Below are 20913 nucleotides of genomic sequence, written 5' to 3'. Positions count from 1 at the left end.
GATGAATCGAACCAGTTGTGATTTATGACAATATGTTCCTGTCCCAGCTAAGTCATCATTACATCATTACGGTATTATTGCAGTAGTTCTCTGTACTCGTGAGTAGGACCATGCCCATCCTTGAACTCAGTCTTCATTTTGAAAACCTGTAAAGTTTTGTGACAGGCAGACGAGATGAAAACAATAACAGCTATGCTCAAGTGGATGGGAATGATTTTAACTGGCTACAGTGATCCACAACTTGAAATAGATGTGAGCCGCGTGAAGTGAAGTGACCCCCATCCTACTACCTCCCCCCTGAATTTGAGCATCCTTGACTCAGACCATGCTAATCTTTTAACTGGCCTCCATCCTGACTTGAAATGCACACCTGTAATAGCATCTTGTATGGTGGTGATGCTTTTGTGCTCAGAAGAATCTGTCCACAGACAGACAAATAAACACACAGCAAACTACTCAAAATGCTTCTGTGGTAGGTCCCAAGGAAATAGGCGTCTCCAGTACATTTTGTCATGATGACACACACACACCCACAAGATAGAAACATCCCCAGCCAACACGGTCGCTGCTGGAAACAAGCAACAATAGCAATGTCACGCTAGTGTTGAAACAGGGAAACAGGGAGCATGTGGAATAGGACCGAGATGCAGACAGGGGAGGCAGTTCACGTCCTCTTGGAGAGAGGTTCCTAGCAATGCAATGTCCACACAGGAGTCGGCACATGGCCCACACATACTGTAGTATATTACACATAATAGCTGGTGTCAGGCTTTGTGTCTACTATATCGTTCTTTGTGAGTCGGCCAACTGAATATGGCTCATTGGCTCCAATAAACATTTTTCTCTGCTGTTTCCACTGGAGAAAGGGGCAAAAGTGCACGAGCAGCAGTAACACTGCTGGTTTCGTGCAGCGTTTAAATGGTTGGATGATAAATGTTTGTCATATAATTGGAACAGTCTTGGTTCGCTATGTATTGCAGGTTTAGAGTGATATCTATCATTGTAGACACCTGGGCCTACACATGACCTCTTACTTTATTCTCTGCCTACCCATAGGATCCTACTCGCTGTGCTACTAGCTCTGAATATACTGTGTCATCTTTTGTGAAGGTTACAGTGACATATAAGAAACTCTGTGCATGTGTGTGCTCAAGGCGTGTTTCTTCCCAATGTGAAAGGTGGAAAGATGATTGATATTTGATGGCAGTTACCTTTTCCCTGTCTCTCATACAATAAGAACACCTCTGCCTCCTGCCTGTCCAGGTTGTCTTGTCTTCCTGCATCCAAATCACACCGTCGTTGACATTCCTCCCCAGCCCCCCTCTAATAACCTCAGATGGCTAGTTTCCACCGAAGCAAGTACAGATCTATTGTGCAACAGAATGTGCTGAAGGGTTTCTGGGTCGATGAGCTCGCACAGCTGAGATGGAGAGAAGGAGGACAACTAGGACAAACTGGCTTCCTTTAACTCAAAAATTACTTTCGAGACCATGAATTAAAAACTTGTAAAATGATATCTTCATGCTCTAAGATATCGAAGGCCTCAGGAAAAACATGCCATCAGCATTACATTAGCTACTGTATTGTGTTCTTAAACAATCTATCAGACAGTGGTTTGTTTAGTTGTTTACCAAATGATGCAGATCACAACAATTATCACAACATGACAATGCCCTGGGGCTGATAATCTATTAGACCCACTATAGCAGATTTATGTTGTTTATTTTATTAGTTTTATACAGCTATACAACAAGAATTATAGCCACACAGCATTGGTTTTACAGGGAGTAATCAGATTTAAAATTGGCATATATATTTTGCCTGCCAAGTGCACATGCTGGGCGTATGGTATTTCATGTCAACATATTGTATATCACATGAAATGGACCAATAAAAAAGCCACAGCAGGATCTACATAGGGAAGTCAGGGCTCAAATAGATCAACCTTGGTTTTGTTAGCAGCCTGTTTTACCTTATTGAACAGCACTTTTTTAGATTTTTGAGTGTTTTCCCTTAATCATTACTGAAATGTCAACACTAGGCCTGTTAGAGGAATATTTAAATGATATCCATGTTGACAAAATACATGCATTGCTAAACTCTGACTCTAAAATTGCTCTCTCCGTCTCATTTTTTTGCCTGTTAAATTGACAAACGTTGCTGGGGAATCATATCAGCTAATTAATGTAACTGTCAGCGCCAAAATCAAAAGTGGTTGTAGTTTCTGCAAGATGGTGTCTCAACTAGAGATGTTTAAACAGTTTCTATAAATGAAAGTTTGCTGTCTTAACAAGCCGTTGTCAGTTAATCACTGATTATACATTGGACATGTGTTGGATGTCTCCCATTAGAAGAGGATGTTCGACACAAAATCAGAGTTTGCTACTTAAGGAGTTGAAAGCAAGATTTGATTTTAATTGTGGTGCTCCTTTCTGTTGCTATTCACAACTTGCCCAACAAGATCCAACCCATATCCAGGAACTAAATCGCTAAACTCTAATGATATATGTATTGTTGTTTTGTTGTATTTTTGTCAAGTGTTTTGTTTCTTATTTTTAAATATTTGATAAGCAAGCATTTACAATTTGTAAGAAGATACTTTTTGTTGTATTCGTGCTCATCTTTGATGGTTGGTTACTACATTTTGAATCAGTAAATTCTCTCTAGTGAATTGCGTCACATTAATTTCAGGAGTTGGTTAAACTTTATTTCTTATCATATCAGTAATTCTAGAGGATATATTAACTGACTACACCTGTTATTTCATCAGTCAGCCCTGCATATCCTATGCTGTAACTATTTGATTCCTGGTAAACACTCCTCAGTGTTTCCCCTAGGTTTTTTTGTACCCAAGCCAGCCGTAGTAAGTAACGCACTTCTGGTCATTTTCACAAAAATAAAACACCCGTTGTCCTTTAGTTATAAAGAAAACCATAAGGATAGAATTTGCGCTTTTATTTTATAAACAGGAAGCGAACCTCCCCTCGCTTTGGCTAACTTGAAACCGCCGTAACTCTGTTTTAACTTCCGCTATAGCGCCGGTAACATCAGGTTTTAAAGCAGCCCGGGTCTGCTGAGGTGATCTGCGGTCAAAACTTCACCGTCATACCGGTAGAAGAACACGAGCCGATTAATTTACCTGCAGCTTTTTGAAGATTAAACACGGGCGGGGGTCTGCGTTAGCGGGGTGGGCCGCCCCTCCAACAGAATGGTAGGGGAAACACTGCTCCTGGTAAAAGTTGACTTGGATCACCTGAAGACATCATTGGTTGTGATCTCTGAGAGGGTCCTTGTAAGGATTTGCTTTAACAAGGCTGCCTCAAGCCAAAGGCTCCTTCAACTGTGACTGAGTGTCATGTTCCTGCAAGTGTGCTGGAGCGCTCATGTAAGACAGACGAACAGTGAATTTTGTTTTAGATAAAAGGATATTGGGTTACTGCACAGATATTTTGGTGCAAATATAAATGTCAATACTTGTTAAGTTACTACTTTAAGTAGTGGCCTGCCTCTAGCATAGCCTACTGTCTCCAGATGTGTGGAAAATTTGCATGATTTAAAGATCAGAGTTTTGGTGTTTTGTAGAGTCTGAAGTGCTGAAATAATAACCCCTGTGATGTAATTAAGATGCTGATCAGCACCCTGCAGATATGTCATCCTGCGCTTTAGGGGAATTCAAATCTCATTTGTTGCTTTAAAACTAATTCGATTTAAAAAATGTTCCAATCTCAGTATGAATCATGGGCTATAAATAGTAACAAACCCCTACTGGGCGACACCATTTTCACCAGCAGCACCAGCACCCAGAACAGCATGGCTTTAATTTAGGTCTCTCACAAAGTGCCTCAGCTCATGTCTGTGAATACACTTCGACATTTGTGACGTAAGGTCATGCTATTTGTGCAATTGCACTCTGATTGTATGTGCTTTTGCCAATGATGTTAACATTTTAATGACCTAGGTTGCATTTTATGACACTTTTCATTTGTAGAGCCATTAGTAGATACTTACCTCTGGAAAATAGTCTTTTAAACTAAATGTGTAAATGTGTTACAGGGTTTGTCAACATGTTTTTAGCTCAGGTGGAGAGGCGCCAGCTGACAAGCTGATGAATCCTCACTCTGAGTCTGTGAGCCAGCGGGACATGACGGACAGGCCAGTGTGCTGTGTAAGTCATATGCAGCCTGACCATACATTATTCATTGCTCTCATCATGGCCTTCCATCCTTTTTTATCCCTCCATCTACTGGCATTTTACTTTCTCTACCTCTCTTGTACTCTCTTAATTTATCAGCACACATTAGCCACGAAAGCCTCTCTCTGTTTGACAGCAACGCTCTTAAGTCTCTCTCATCCACAACACCTGACAGTTTCCACTTTCTTCATGATGTGTACTCACTTCATCTGTATGCTGCCCTTAGCTACTTGTAGCTCATTTCTGTCCTCTATCAGATACAGTATTGCACATGATTGATTTCATTATGGATTTTTCTCCATTGTGTTTCAAGGGCATTCTTGAAGAGCAGACAACGCTGCCCTACTTCTGGACTGTGATTGTTGGTGACTGGAGATGATTGTTGCCTGGTTTTAAAAGAATAATAATTTATGCTTGCAAACAAACATCCAGCAGTGCAGAGCCACAGGCCACAGTGATGCTGAGGTTGCCCTCCTGTGGTGTCCTTCTCGTCATTCTCACCTGCCACTGCGCCAATCTTAACAACCTCGCCTCGGGCCCAACACAGCTTCATCATTAGCTGCTGTTGTCACTAGGGGATATTTCAAGTGTTGACTCTTGTATCTCCCTTCCACTCTCTTTCCCTTCCTCGCATCACCAGCACCACCCTCCCCCATCCTCCCTCATTCCTGGTACAGTAGACGCTTCAAGCATTTCTCCACCCACCCCCCTGCTAGCTCAGCTGCTGAGCCCCACACAGGACCATGTCCCTGGACTCCCCTTTATTACCATATCATGAGATGTGCCGTAGGCGTGTAGCAATGCAGCGTGCCGCCTGTGTCTTTAAGAGAGAGAGAGAGAGAGAGAGAGTATAATGTGTAATGAGGAGGAAATAAGGCATGGAGCAAGCAAGTGTGAGAGAGTGGGTGAGAGAGTGTGAATTTATCATGGGCAAAATTTGTGCTTCATTCTTAGCTGTGTGCTGAGCATCCCTGCACCGGCATGCACAGTCTCCCAAGGCTCATACTGCTGAAGAGTACGCCCCACTCTCTCTCTCTCACACACACATACACTCAGGCTCTCCCACTCAACCTCTCCCTCACACACATACACACACGCACGTGCTCGCAGTCACACACGCGCGCAGTACTGTCAGGAGCGCCGCTGCTGGACCACAGCCATCTCACGAAGGAGGTTCCAGCGGAGGGAAGAGAAAGCCAGAGCGAGCGTGAGACAAAGGGAAGGAGGACGGTAGAAGGAGAGGAGCGAATAGGAGCGCGGGTACCGGCACAAGGAAGGAGAGACCCAGCGCTTTGTGAAGAACAGAAAGCGAGGGACAGGAGGAGGGAGGAGGAGAGAGGAAAAAAAGAGGAGGGGGAACAGGAAACGCGATCACTTTCAGCTGCAGCGGTCCGTGTCGCAGCATGGGCAATGCACCATCCCAAGGCATGTCAACCCTATCTCCATACATACTTGTGTAGCAGGTATCTTTTTGATTCTGCGTGTTGTGCTGTCCAACCAGCTGGCTGTCCTCCTGTCACACTCTGTGAAAGCAGGGGATGGGGGTTGGGCTGAGGGCTGGTTGTGAACGGCATCGCTGGGGGAGAGTGATGCCGTAAGGTAGCATCAGTTGGGTAGTAGGTTAGAGTGAGGTGCCTGGGGAGAGGCTTGGAGGGATGCTGGATACGAGGATGAGGTGCTGGAAACACTGGGTGGAGGCAACATTTGTGGGAGCAACAAGAAATGGGAGGGGGCTGTTGTAGAGCAGAAGTACCATCAGTGAAGCAGGTGGTGCTGGTGTGTGTGTGTGTGTGTGTGTGTGTGTGTGTGTGTGTGTGTGTGTGTGTGTGTGTAAGAGAGAGCAAGGTGACTAGTGAAAGAGATTTTTGTCATGTGTGTAGATCAGCGCAAAGTGTGATTGTGCTTGCCTGTGTTAGTGCGTCTGCGCGTGTGTGTGTGCAAGTGCCGCTGTCAGCCACATGGACGACCTCTTAGAAGTGAAGCGCTCCAAAGGGTGTGTGTGAAAAAGACAATAAGATAGACATTACCAAATATTGATTTTACAGATAAAACAATTGGTGGATGTGCTGATATCTTAATGAGGGGACGAGGCAGCTTTGCCTGGAGTGAATGGGGGATGGTATTGTAAATGGATGATCGGGTGGGTCAACTCCTTCATGTGGCGCTCTCTCTATTCCCTTCGGGCCTCCATCTTTCTCTTTTTTCTGCCAGTCTTTCTTTTAATCTCTCTGTTTCACTCTCTTCCACAGTCCCTTTGGTAAAATACTAGTTGCATGCTTTGTAGCCGGAGAATGCTGCGCTTGAAAATGAATTGAAGCTTTCAGATTCCTGGGCAGCGACAGGCATATTTTCCTTTAGATGTGGATGTGTGTGTACTACATTTCTGTTTGCAGTACACTCTATATTTGCATTCCCTTCCATGTGCGACACTTGTCTTTTTGGAGTACAGAGTGTAAATGCAAAGACATATTATGTGAAACGTATTTGAAGGGCGTGGGGATTAAAGTAAGAAAGAATTGGGGTAAATGTTCTTGAGGAATGTTGAAATGCTGACAGGCAACAGAGGAGAAGTATCCATTATCAGGATGAGAAGAAACAAGAGGAGAAGAGGGTAAAGGGGTGAAAGGCGCACTTTTCGAAGAAAACGGCAACACAGCTCAATGAATTCATCCACCTTCATCCCCCCCTACTCCTCATTTCCCCCCTCCAACTCCTCATTTCTCCCCTCCTCTTCATCCCTTGCTTGCCTCTCACCCAGGGACACTGGTAAAGTGGTAGCTAGTAGGGAGAAGAGGAGTGACACAAGAGACTCAGAATATGAAAGGCAGGGAAAGAATGAAAGGAAGTTTGAAAGAACAAAAGACAAAAAAAGGTTCGGCACAGAGATGGACAGGTAAGTTTAGAATTTGAGGACTTGCATTAGGGGGTGTAACAGCGACGTAATTGTCTTTAACAGTGCTGAGTGTCTAAACGAGGTCATTACTTGGGTGATTGCGAAGGCTCAACAGTGGAATAGTAAACAGCTCTTTAAATTTGTTTGCCTGTGAGCTTTTCTCAGATGTGCCTGGTGGAGAATATTGATGCCCTCAGTTTTTGGGCTGCTGTGTTTTGCTTTTTCTGCCAGATGACCTTTGAAAGGTTTCGTTTCTCATTTCTCCAAGTTGATATTTGAATCCTCTTGTCAGATGCTTTTATCGGTCTCTTTAAACCCAGAGGATATCTGTCTGAGGCTCAGGTGAAGGCGGACAGAAGCTGCGGTGCAATGAGACCTTTTGCACCGGCCTGAAGTCTGTGTGTCCATTGGATTTTTTTCACTTATCACTGTAAAGCTTGTCCTTGGAGTTCTGTCTGTAGTCAGCGTCTATCTGAGAAGGATAGAAATGGATTAAGCTGAATACTGAGCCATGGGAATTTCTTTTTCTAGAAACAGAAATGAGTTGGCTGAATATTAAAGCAGGCATTTATTTTTTCTGTAGAAGTACAGCCGCTGTATGGACATGCACAGGATTGCAGTTGCTGTTGGTGGCAGGTCAAGACACAAAGTGTCCCAGAACTACTGCCAGATAGCATACTAATGTCTGAGCTATGCATTCAGGCCACCAATATGCTAACACTTTGCCAGGTCAGGCGTAGCTTTGCCACGTTGTCTGGTATAGAAGTGTAGCATTTACTTTTGGTAGTCACAGTTTAACCACTGCCTATCACAGCACATTTAAGCATCTCCATAAGCCCATTAGAGTTGTACCAGTTCACACTGCTGGGCTAAACCGTAAAGAATAGATTAAGCAGAGTCAAGCATTAAGCCCAGTATTAGCCTGCTGGAGAGCTAATGCTTATCGTAATGTTTCCATTGTGCGCAGACGGCAGATCCTGGTAGCTTTATGCCTACATGTTATACCTAGTATGTTCAGCTGAGGTTTATGTCAACACACATGTCTGTCTGTCTGCTGATCCTCTCCAGTGAGGCAGAGCCAGAACTGTGTAGACACAGTGACTGAGATGCATGGTGAAGTGATGTTATACAGAATGAAAGGAGAGTAGAGGCAAAAACACAAACATGGCGGGGGTGTAGATGATATGTTGTAAAGAATATGATGTGTTTGTCTGGCCTACACTCTGTCCAGTACCATTTGTACTAAGACTGATAGCATGAGGTAATGCAGGGACATCTTGTCCACAGTGGCTTGCTGCGTTTTCTCTGATTTATTAGAATTTGATCACAGAAAAACAGGCTTTTTGTGTTGCAATTGGCACAGACATGTTGGCAACATGATGACACACTCAATGCTACAGATTGACGCACTGTAGGAGTGGAAAGAGGATAATTACTTGTAGACTTTGTTTAGGGAGTTCAGTCTGATTTTCATCTGCTATTATTCATAATTAATATTTTCCTCGTAGTGCTGATATAAAGTAAGCTACACAAAGCTTTGATAGAGCTTAAAAAATGAGTTCTAAAACCCATAAATAAGTTAGCATTTTTGCACTTATAGTTCCCTCAGCTTGAAATCAGTCAGTTTTTGGAATGGGTTTTTGGTTAGACGTGTTATGATTTAGCAAAAAGGATCAAAATGTAAGACATCGAGGCAGGCAGGTTACAAAAGACTAAAGGTGAGCTTTATTAACTAAGCCAAAATCCAAAAACATCAAAGTCAGGCAATGAAAAGGCAGGGAATAGAACTAGGCTAAAGAAAATCCAAGACAAAACTAAAGCATAATGCAAAATACTATGAACAAACGAGAAACAAAAGCAGAAACACAGAGGACACAAGAGGAGCAAACGCGGGACTGGGAAACAGACACAGGAAATGCCGACAAAGCGTGAAGGAAAAACTAAGACTGATTTACAAATTAACAAATGAAATGCAGGTGAGCACAGAAAACAGGAGGGAAAGGGACAAAAACAGGAAGTAAAACTCAAGATACTCAAGGAAAGGCTTTCAACATAAAACTAAAAGTCAGGATCATGACAAGATGCCCCAAATCTTGCCAGAGATTTTAATGTTTTGTCATAAAACAAAAAATATGTCAGCAAATACCCCACTTGTGAATTTCCAAGCTTGTGTGTGTTTTTGTGGATACAGGAGACTACAGTAGTTTGTTATAGTTGTTAAACGTCACCACACCAAAAACGGAGATTAATCTACTCTAGTCCGTCTTTACAGTCAAACTTTAATTGCAAACTATTCTCACTTTAACTTTCCAGCTTATAGACTGATCAATTTATAGTAAAATGTTAGATAAAATGAAGCTTAGTGGTGGTGACTTTGAAGTCAGGCGACAGCGATGTATTTCGTTTATAGCTGAACATTAGCCTTTTACTTCAAGTGATTTCATTTATGCTTAAGAAAATAATGAAAGTGGTGTTCATTTGGGAAGATTAACTGGCTCAACAAAAGCATTGTCAACTTGTATTTGCCGCAGCGCTTATTTTCTTCATTATTCCAAAATTATATAAATAAGGCTTTATGGCGAGATAGCCAGATCAATCCTAACTAAAAGAAAATACGTCATCCCTGCAGCACTGTAACAGAGTAACAGATAAATGCTTTTCTGACTGGGTAATCGATTTTGCTTTAAAGCCAGCTGAGCTCTGGTGGTTTACCTTCTTTTCATTTCAGAGGACAATGCTTTAGGCAGTAGACAGGTGGATTGTACGGGGTCATGTCATCGTGTACCCGTCAGATATTTATCTAACATGCAAGGACACAACCTCAGCTGAGTCACCTCATATCCTCCCCTTTGTTGAATTCTATTTAGGCATTTAGTTTATTACCAAATCCGCAGCTGATCAAAGCTTTTAAGCATCTGTTATTGACAGCAGCATGCAGCCATGTGTGGCTTTCAGTTTGTTTGTGGAGTCATTGTTGTGTACTTATGCACCTGCTTATTCCCTTAGGTCTGTGCCACACAAAGCCCCATGAATGCTGCCTCGTGATTTGCTGTCGATGATGCAATGTAGTATGGCAGAGAGGAGCTGCATGCTTTGAGGGCATTTCCGAAGTAATTGACCCTGCTGGGAATAGCGCTGGAGTTGTAATAAAGCAAATTTGCTAAACAAAATATTAACATGATATTCAGACTCCAAACATTCTGGGGCACAACCTCTCAATGCATTAAAGGGTTTGAGCACATAATGATTGTGTGATGCCAGACCTCTCTGTCCAAACCAGCAAGCTGCTCCTTATGTCAGATTTGCTTCATGCAGTGTCCTTGTCGCAGCAACTTGTAAATGCACCAGGGCTCGAGCACACATATGTGCTACCACATGCATGTGTGCAAATATGTGCCTCTGGCGTGATGATATACATGCAGCATTTGGGCATTTTAGGAGCAGATTGATCAAAGCGTGCTTCAATAGAACGCTATGTTCTGTGATACAATGACACAGCTCTTCAGATCTCATTCAAGAGTCTTTACACTTTCTCAGTTTTATTATTTGGAAGGGTGTGAGCAAAAAATGCAAGCCAGAAATCAGTGTCTTTTGTAAATGAAGCCTGCTTTTTACACCAGGGGTTTGTGGCCAATATGATGAGCATTTCACAGCTACAGTGTTAAGCACACTAGTTAGCTCTCAAGGTCATCAATGATTCAGGGGTTTAAATATTACATAAATGTATCAAAGATACTTGTTTTCATGCCACAATTACGTGAAGGGCAATTTCATATCGGTGCATAATGATTGAGCTATGCCGGTCTTCTTGATTTATGAAAGAGATAGATTCATGGATTATGATAAAAACAGTAGAAGGTTATTTTTCAGCGTGTGAAAGAATGAGGAAAAAGAGCTATTCCAGTTTAATTTAATTTTGACCTTTTCAGAGATAACTGAAGTGAAAAGAGAGATATTGAGGAGTTACTGTTGCCAAGAAGTCTTATGACCTTTTGTTCTCTAAAAGCACGCGGGTCACTCTGTTATGTTGTGTAATGTCAGTTTTTTTTTTTTTTATCTATCCAAAATAACATCAAGTCGAACTTGTGATGCAACATATTTAGCATTGTTATTCATATATGATTTAGATTTCTCTTATACAACGTGACGCATACTGAGCCTTTACTACCACAGCAGTCCTTATCCTCTCGTTATCTTAAGTATGAATAGTTCTGTGAAGTCCTTGAAGAGAAGTATTTAGATTTTACACTGGTGAAAAAGAAAACACTGGAATTGGATTGCTATATTGTATCTGCAGAATCACTGTGTTGAGTTATCAGGATCTGTTTCTGAGGGGGAAAAACTGGATCGGTGCCGCCATGAGCCACTAATAGGAAATCGACCTGAAAATTGTTGCATTAGCATTGAAACCCGACTTGTTTGTAATGACAAAGAATTAAAAAAAATTTTGTCCAATAGTTCAAATATCAGAAATCCTTCCAATTACCCACCAAAATCTTAAGTATTTACATGAAAGACATACAAGGGAACATTTGACTGATCAGTAGAATTACATGATTTGTCAGTTAGAAAATAGATCTGTTTTATGATGTGACAACATTATGGTTGAGGTTTGGTTAGATTCAGGCACAAGAACAACTTGGTTAGAGTTGGGAAAACATCATGGTTTCTGTTAGGATGACTAGTATGCTGAGTGTTTACTTGAATTTTTGTATCAGGCTGAGAGAACAACGGCATGCGCGATTGATTAACTAGTTGACAATCTGCCCTTACGCTACACCTTCTGCTTATTGACAGGCTTCCTCCACACGTGGCTCAACCTGCTATTATGAAAACTGAATCAGGGTTGAAAAATCCAATACACAGGGTGTGCTTTTAGGACCTTTTAAAACAAAGTGCTGGCAAATAAAGTCAACAGAGCAGACACATACTGGGAGAGAGAAGCAGAAAGGTGAGGCAAGCCAGTGTGTATGCATTTAGGTGGAAAATTACAGCAACACTTTGTCGGCAAACTTATAAATCGACTCTGAAGGAAGATTCATTTGCAGGTCATCAAATACCAATGCTTTGGGCTGGTGACTTGGGTCTGATATAACTAAACCCCCCCCAACCACCTGCCACAAGTACACGGCTATTCTTCATTTCAATCAGTTACAGTCACTTCATATCATGTGGTCAAGTTTTTATATAAGCTCACATATCAAATCAGATGGTACCACTTCTAGTCAGTCTTCTCTTAAGCATCATAGGTGGCTGCAGCTCGTTGGATAGATTTCCAAAAAGTCAGAAAATAACTGTAAAATAACTCCGCTGCAGCTTGTGAAACATGATCCAGAGGCGATTGCACTGTGGCTCCAGGAGGCCAATATTTACTTCATTATCCTCCAGTTTGCACTGGCTCACAAAGCTCTAGTTGGCCCACAGTGATCTGTTTGAAAAGTCTTGTTGCTCTAATGTGCTCCTTAAAAGCTGCAGCCCACGAGTCATAAAAACAACTTGTCGTGTATTAAGGTGTTCAGCAGTGAGACATAACAAAGTGTAACCTAAATCAAAAGTAGCTTTCTGCTGACTATATGAGGGGCCGAGTGTTTCAGAGCTTCTTTGGGCTGCAGCAGGCGAAAGAAGAGAAAAACATCCACCTTTTTATAAGTGGTGTTTTTTTTTTGTAGTGACACATTAGTCATTTAATGAGTATAACACATTTTTGGCATATTAGGAATGCAAAATTCAACTCTTCCGTTTGTTGGTTATTTCACAGTTAATAAGTTGGTAAAAAAGTTGCACTACTTTGAGACAGTATTTCTAATCAGCATTTGTTCTCTGCTTCAGTATCAGTTGGTACAGTGCAGATTAATTTGGGAAATCTAGGAGATAATAAGGTCAAATTAAAATTTGCTGAGCAAAAAGCAGTTGTTTGGCTTCAGAACTTATTCACTGATTAATGGTCACTTTTTGGGCGTTTTGGATCTTTGAAAAACTAAATAACAAAACTTTACCAGTATGTAGATAATGACAACATTTTCATTGTGGTACGTTGTAGAAGTCTCATCTCTTCATCCACAACCCACCCAGCCTGTGGTTATGACACACAGATGAATGACAGCATGCACTGTCAGTACTTTTAGGATGGTGACATCTTCTTAGTCATTTTTGTTCACAGAGCGTACTTCTGCTGAATTTTGACTTTAACTTTGAAGACCTGCCTGTGGCGACCCAAGTACTGTGCATGTTAACTTTGTTTTCAGTATATTTTAATTCTGTAATGAAATAAGTTTGCATTGTAACATAATTCACTGGATCAACCTCCTGAATCACTCATGCTGTCCAGGCTCTCAACTCAAGATAACTAGATGACCGTTTGATTTCTAGCCATTCTGGCCACCATCTATGGTGTTAGTGATGGGTGATATGTTGATGAAGGTTCTCTGTCATCTAGGTCACTGTAATTCTAAGCACTGCATCATAGGCAGCTAGATTTGTTTCAGTTTCTTGAAGATGTTTCACCTCTTATCGAAGCTGCCTGGTCAGTTCTAACCAACTGGAGGGGATTTGCAAGCTCTATCCTTTAAACTCTGCGTCCTTACAGAGTCTGAGATTCAGAGTCGTTGGATGATTTTTTTCAATCGATACCAATAATTTCACAATTTAGTTTCTTAAAGAGACCTTCCTAACCTGTACTTTATGCACGCCTATGGGTAAGAAAGGCTAAGATGTAGTGAGCAAATACGGATGATTTATTATTCCACAGCTCTAATAAGATGTGTTGTGCTAAAACTTGTAGACATTTTCCCTCCTTTCTGAATACTGCTGCACACTGGCTGCCCACGGCTCCTCATACTTACGATGGGTGAAATGCAGAGAACGAATTTCCCTGCAGAGATCTTTGAGATGAGAAACATCTTCGTTGTCAAATCCGTCGACATTCATTTGCCTTCTCTGTTGCTTTCTCTTCCCCCTCATAAACCTCAGTAAAGATGCAAAATTAACTACAATCCCAGAGCAGCATTATGTTTTATTTAAACACACCCCCGGGCCAAGTTATTGTTAATTCAACTATATGATTATTATTGAGGTGGTAGTTGGTGGTGGTGTTGTACTGGACTTCATTATATTGAAATGTGTTTCTAATATTCTACCCTCATGTTTCTAAATGTAATGGGCAAAACATCAGAATCACAATATGGTGCACTCTAGTTTAACACAACTGCAAACCACCATACAACTTCAGTAATAAACTTGGAGTGAAATTAATACACCTCTGACAGTACTATCTTTATAAAGATAGATTTTATGGCTGAGCTGTTGGATTAACTTCTATTTTACAAGTGTGCTGGTAAGGTTTTTGGTATGTTTTAAGATTAAAAGACTAATTTCTTCCTGGCAAAATGGTTTTAGTTATTTTTAAAATCATTTTTTCTCAGGATGCAACGATATAGAAATTCTGGGCTGTTTTCTTTTTTTACAAAATTCTTTTTTTGTTATTTATTCCCTTTTGTGTCAACAAAGAAATCCTATTTAATACAAGAATGAATTAACTGCCCATCATTTCAGGCCAGCCATACAAATTCACAGAACAGCTTATCACATGAAAAAGATTCTTTTTTGTAAAATAGCTGCTTCAGAAGCTGTCATTTTCTGTCAATTTTCTTTGAAAACAAACCACACGTGCACATCGCGCATTGCCGGAGCCGTGGAAAAAGTGATGGCTGCAGTCAATGGGAAGGAACGGTTAGACAGTGAGTGTACCCAGCGCAGAATTGATGAGACACAACAGATAAACATCACCAACCGGCGTTGATGACTGCCATCTTATTTGCGGATAGGTCGAAAGCAAACAACAAGGTCAATATCGGCTAATACTGATGTTCAATCGGTAAATCCTACTACCTTTCGTGCCTTGTAGACTGTGAAATGAAATGAGAGACCAGGTAGAAAAGTAAGTGCACTCACAAGCTTTGTGAAGCATGCATCCATACTTACTGGTCAGCATTCATACCTCCTGAACATAATGGTATCTTTTCTTTGGGGGAAAAAGATGTCTAACATCCATCTGAACCCCACCTGGTGTCTTGTCGCACCTGAAATAGCAGCGTGCATACAACTCTGCTTTTAATTTTCAGTAGAAATAGGGCATACTGTGTCAGATTCAAATACATCTGCTTCCTCTCTGCATGGGATAGAGGTAGTCTAAACATAGGAGCTGCAGATCATGTTGCACTGTTCTCCTTCCCACAAGGTTGTGTTTTGTTACGTGGACAGGTTTTTGTGGTTATTATTAAACATTTAAAGCCAGGTGAATGCTTAAAAAGGGTTCAGAGCGAGTTGAGCTGAATCACTTACGAACATGTCGGAGTGTAGGTTGGAGTGCATTTTGTATCCATGCGAGAGCCTGAATTAGCTTACGTTTCAGATACCTCCAGGCTAAAGGCTTTTTTTTGGCATCTGTGTTACTTCACAAAGGTTCTGAGCTGGGAAGTGACTGAGAAACCTGAAAGAGGGGAAACAATCATTTGCAAACACTTCCCCAGAAGAAAGAGGGGAAGGAAGAAAGGGGGAGAGTTAGAGGAAATGAAGTTGGTGGTGTTAGGGAGGTGACAGAAGAAGCAGTAATAGTCTTCTTTCTTCTCTCTCAATCCGTTTCCTCCTACGTTCTCCTCCCATCACTTCTGATATTCATTCCCAAGATGCTCAGGCAGGAATACAAAGCAGGCAGCGCAGGCTCTGATGATTTTGGGCAGATTAGCCTCCTTCTGCTCCTGACTGGATCCAAATATCCCTCATCTCATTCTGGTCGCGGTCTCAATAGACTCCTTCCTCATCTCCTCTTTACCCTTCGTCTCCGCTTGACACTCTACGTTCAGACTAAAGGTTGATTGATCAAACTCTAACCAGAGATTTAGCATCGCTTTTCGAATTGAAGCGTCAAATATGTCTGCGCTGCCTCGGGGCTCAACTGCAATTTAGATTTCCATCTTCACTCTGTCCCAATCAACATTTAAACCTCCATCGTGCTTACTGTCAGTTGTGTACAAGTCTAGTTCTCTTGTATCCATCATTCATTTCACTGTGCAGATCTTTCTGTGCTGCACCACTTAGTCTTTGCAGTTGGAGCCGCTATGCTCTGCTGCAACCTTGTGGATTTTCATTTCCTTCCTCATTTTACCCACTAGGAGCTACCCTTCTGACGAGGAAACCAATTCCCACGTTATCGCCCACTAATATACATTTAATGACTTGTAACCGGCTGGGAAGCAGATACAGACTTGCATTATCCAGGGATCCGAGCAGAGCTTAAAAGACGTATTTTCATCATAAACATTGCACATGAAATCCACGGTTGAGCCCACTGCCACAAACTATTAGAGCAGTGAGCATGAAAAGGTCAGCTCTGTTTTTCCCCTGAGACACACCTGTATCCTTCTGCTTCATCCGGTGCTGCCTGTGTATAGTGTCTCCTCATCGATTAGCTGGGTGGCATCCATCTCCTCAGTCCGAGGCATTAATGGGAAAGCAAGGCCTATATCTTGTGCATGACATTGGCATTTTTGAAACATAGCCAGTGTGCAACAGAAATAGACGACAGGCAGGAGAGATATGAACACTGTGCTGAGATTTTTTTAAGATTACGAGCAGAGAAATTGTCAGGATGGATTGGCTTTCCGACTTTGGTGAGAGAGAGAAAATGGCTGTGCTGAATACGACTGAATGTGTTTGGTTTAGTTATTGTTGCTGGTTGTAGTGAGTCACTCAGTGGTCATAATTTCAGCAGCAAGGAGTTGCCTTCTAATGTTTGACCTTGTTCAATAACTAGAGCTCTGTTGAGGACTGCACTCAGAGGTAATAACTGCCAGAGCCTGAGCTCCGCCTGTAGGTTATAACAAGGGTGTTTGAAGGTTGTTGTGATGTGGACGTGGTCCTTTGTTTGGGTTTATTTTGTTTATAAGATTTTCATTATTAGATCCCCACCGATACTCAACTTTTGGGGCTGATATTGATAAACAGTATCCCTCAATGATCCCTCAAATGTGGTTATTGAACGTGTGACAAAGATTTGGGTGTAATGGAGGTAGGACATTTTACAGGTTAACAATATACTTTATTGTCTAAAACGACATCAGTGCACTAAAACTTAGATTTAACTATCATTAAGCATCTTCATCCTGAATCTAGATAACAAAACAAAACAAAAAAACACAAACAAACAAGAGGCCCAAAGTAGCCCATTATGATCAAATAACTAAACATAAAAAATAGTTCTTCAGTCATTTGGACACAGATTAGATACCTATATCATTTTAATCTCACCATTTTCTGACTGTAGACCAAACAACTAAACGATTAATCGAGCAAATAATCAACAGGTTAATGGACAATGGATATAATTGTTAGCTGCAGCTTGACATAGACTAACACTCATCTATATAACATGGTGTAATTCAACAGTACTACAAGTGTAGCTGTATAAGTGACCATGTAATTGAATCAACAGCTTCAACATAAATCAAACATTATAACCTTCTTGAGGGTAGAATTCATTGCAGGACTTTAGTAGAACATTGCTTTATATTGAGATATGTGTACTAATAAACTGTGTTTGCTGAGTGTTAATTGCCATGTTGCAATGGACATTCACACATGAAAAACCGAATGTTTCTCACACAGACACATGTAATCATTTGAAAATCAATGAATGCATGCACACGACTGACGGACCTGAAAAGCCCTCCGTTCACTCAGCCCTACATTCCTCCCACAGTTACTAGGAAACAAGAGGCTCACAGAGTCGGTTTGTGAGACTGTGTTGGTGCAGCGAGGAAGCAAACCGTCAGGAAGGGGGAAACGTGATTATGAGACGTGAGGCTCTGAGGTTAAGCGCTATATAAATGCCAAATGCTGTATACATGTAAAAAATCGCTGTCATCAGGTCAGTTGGCATCACTAGACTGACACCTGTGCACATGCTGCACTCTCAGGTTTTATATTTAAGCCTCGTTATCTGACAGGGAATACGTATCATTGCACGTATACATGAGCTCACAAATGATCGCCTTCACTTCCCCAGCTCTGAAATGTGCAGACATTTAGTTCAGTTCTTGTGTGCTTGCCAAAGTTTGTGCCCTAAAAACACTCCTTTACTGTCTCTGACATTGTAGATCCATGCTATCTCATGTGATAAATGTGTCCACATCCCTAATGACCCCACTTACCAGTTCTCTCGCACTGATAAACAATGGATTAGCCTCATTGTGCATGCATGCCGTATCACCCAGCCATACATCAAGCCGCTGATCTTCCAGCAGGTGCTCAGGAGCAAAGTGCAGCGATCTCTGTCTCTCTGTTGTTGCACGCCCACATGGATGTGCATGTTTATCCTCATAATTCACATATATTTGTGTATTTGCCTCCCTTTATTTTGTTTTTGTGTAGGTAGCACTAGTGTAAGATGCTAGTGTTTCTCCAGCTCTATTATTTCACTCTCTGCAGAGAGGTGGGTGTGGCAGCGTGGCTCCTTCAGCCTGCTTCTTTCTGTTTGGCAGATGTAGCTTTGCTTGGCCAGGAACTGTGGGTTGGCCATTTGTCTAGCTTTTTTCTCTTTTCTCTGGCTTTCTCTTTGCACACTAGGATGCCAAAGGCCAACACAGTAAAATATCAGCTCCACCTTCAACATGGCAGCGGGAATGTTGCACTGACGGCTGCAGAGCTGCAGTGTGAAGCTCCAGGGTTTGGCAGCAGGGTTTATCCAGCCCAGCCCACTCCCTCCCACTGCCAAACAGATGCTCTGAAGATCGAGGAGTGTGTGCAGATGGGTTGCTGCCTGTCATTCAGACCTACTTGATTTTTGTTCATTGAGTTAAATATTGCCCTGAATTTCATGGGCAGATTATGAGACAAAGGGCTGGACATGTTCACAAGAGAAAGCTTTGTGGTCATTTTACCAGACGTGATGCATGTCTTGGTGAACATTTAATGTCTCTGTGGGTGTTTTACATCTCATTGTGGTTCCCTTTCCCAACCAATACAGGGTTTTTGAGGCCAATATTGAAAAAAAGAAGATATTAAAGATGCACTATGTAGTTTTGTAGAAGACCTTTAAAAGGGAAGAGAAAGATCTTAATTGACTGATTTATTTTTTATGCCTTAAACTAAATAAACAATCTCTATTTGTTTTTACATCTGATGGAACTGAATAGACAAACTGACCTTAAAGGAAAACACAATTTCATACTGCTTTACTTTATAAAAAATTGGTGGACCCTTTCACTTTTTTAGCTTCAATCAGTGTTCTGGGGACCTTATTTTCCTCTGGGAACAGCTTGTGAATTCAGTTTAACAAAAAAATATTTGTTCGTATTATTACCTCATTAATATTGTAAAAATTTAAATTTTGAGTTTGACCCTTCAAGTTTCTATGCCCATTTTAATTTCATATCATTAATTCTGATAGAGATATGTCTGCAGTGAATAAGCTAATATAGGCTAATATATTCACCAGGTTTTTAGTTGATTTGCATTTCTTCTTGTCATTCAGTGCCTTTTTCTGGCACTTTTGCATCTCTCTCAGTGACACTTTGCTGGTCCTTGGGCCTATGTGCTGAAGGGCAGGTTGCTGGAATGTCATTCTTAATGCAGTTGGGGCTTGGTGGCTGGTGTCAGGGAGAGGGCATAGGGTTTCTGAAGATTATTATATAAGGTATTTATTATCCATGTATATGAGCTTGCATCTCTGCCCTTATCTAGTTCCTGTTCAGACTATACAGGCAATGTCTGTCCATCAACTTCTACCACTAACCTCTATCACTTATTTCTTCAGCTCGCACAACTTTCACTTACTCTCACCCCGAAGCAAAGCTTCAATATTCGTTCAATTATTAATATATTTTGTGGTTGATGGGAAGTTTCTATTTTACTGGTTTCATTAAGACGTTCCGTTTCTTGGAAAAAGCCAGAAAAAGGTTGCTGAAGCCACTGAGGACTTCTCCTCATTGCTCTGTATCTTCCCCAGTATTGTCTTTGAAATTGCACAACTGCTTACTTTGTTTCTTTCCCACCTCCTGCGATGTGTCAAGTGCAACTTGAGAACAGTGAAACCATGTCTTGAGTGGAGAAAATCAACCATGGATACAGTTTGAAGTGTAGTTGTGGAAAAAAGATACTTATGTGCGTTCATGTTGACATCAACATATGAAGAACATGGCTGTGTGTTTATGTCACATTTAAAATGGCTATAACACTCATCTTATGAAGCAGATATGGACAAGTAAACACATCTGCTATTGTAATCATTTAAAGTGAATAGAGCCCTCAGCAGTCGTTCGATGTGATGTGGTTATTGAATGCTGACTCCTAGTTGTGTCCAGAACAAATTGACAAATATGTTGTAGCTCACTGGGTTATCATTGACTGTCCTGCGCGATGCTATAGACAATCGATGTCTAGCCTTGCCGATGAAATGTCGAGACACAAAGTTGTTGTGCCTTTGTAGTTTTGTACTTCCACTGAGCATGTGCACTCTGACAATCGCAAAGAGAGAGAGAGATGGAAAGGAGTATATTTTTTTGAAGTTGATCCTTCCCGCATTGGTAGTCCGTGTGTAAGCAGCACGTTACCTACAAACAGTTGTTGCACAGCATGCAAATGGGGTTCTGTAGGAGAGAGGTCTCATCTTGTGCAAGCAAACAATAAGCTTTTTGTGTGTATTTTCCCACATTTCTTTATTGCACAATTGTGCGTTACTGTCAGCATAGTCTTTGAAAATCTTATTCGACATATACTTGAGCAGCAACTACAACTGCAATAATTAGTTTATTATTGTAATTGTCAGTTGACA

At 41.4% G+C, this 20913-nt stretch overlaps 1 protein-coding gene across 2 annotated transcripts in view; it reads left to right on the top strand.

Moving 5' to 3' along the window:
* The first annotated feature begins 4739 nt into the window (after positions 1–4739).
* The window catches only part of srcin1a (SRC kinase signaling inhibitor 1a), a 117641-nt gene continuing 101467 nt past the window's right edge, over positions 4740–20913 (top strand). Inside the window, exon 1 of one of the 2 annotated variants that reach the window (XM_030406523.1) lies at positions 4740–5617. In XM_030406523.1, coding sequence (XP_030262383.1) covers positions 5596–5617 — 22 coding nt within the window. In that variant the 5' untranslated portion in view covers positions 4740–5595. The remainder of the gene's footprint in view (positions 5618–20913) is intronic. The other variant, XM_030406522.1, reaches the window with a different exon arrangement.

The sequence above is a fragment of the Sparus aurata genome, chromosome 23, assembly GCF_900880675.1.
Source record: "Sparus aurata chromosome 23, fSpaAur1.1, whole genome shotgun sequence".
Classification (NCBI taxonomy): domain Eukaryota; kingdom Metazoa; phylum Chordata; class Actinopteri; order Spariformes; family Sparidae; genus Sparus; species Sparus aurata.
Note: the sequence above shows the minus strand (reverse complement) of the source record. Positions and strands in the feature narration are given on the sequence as shown.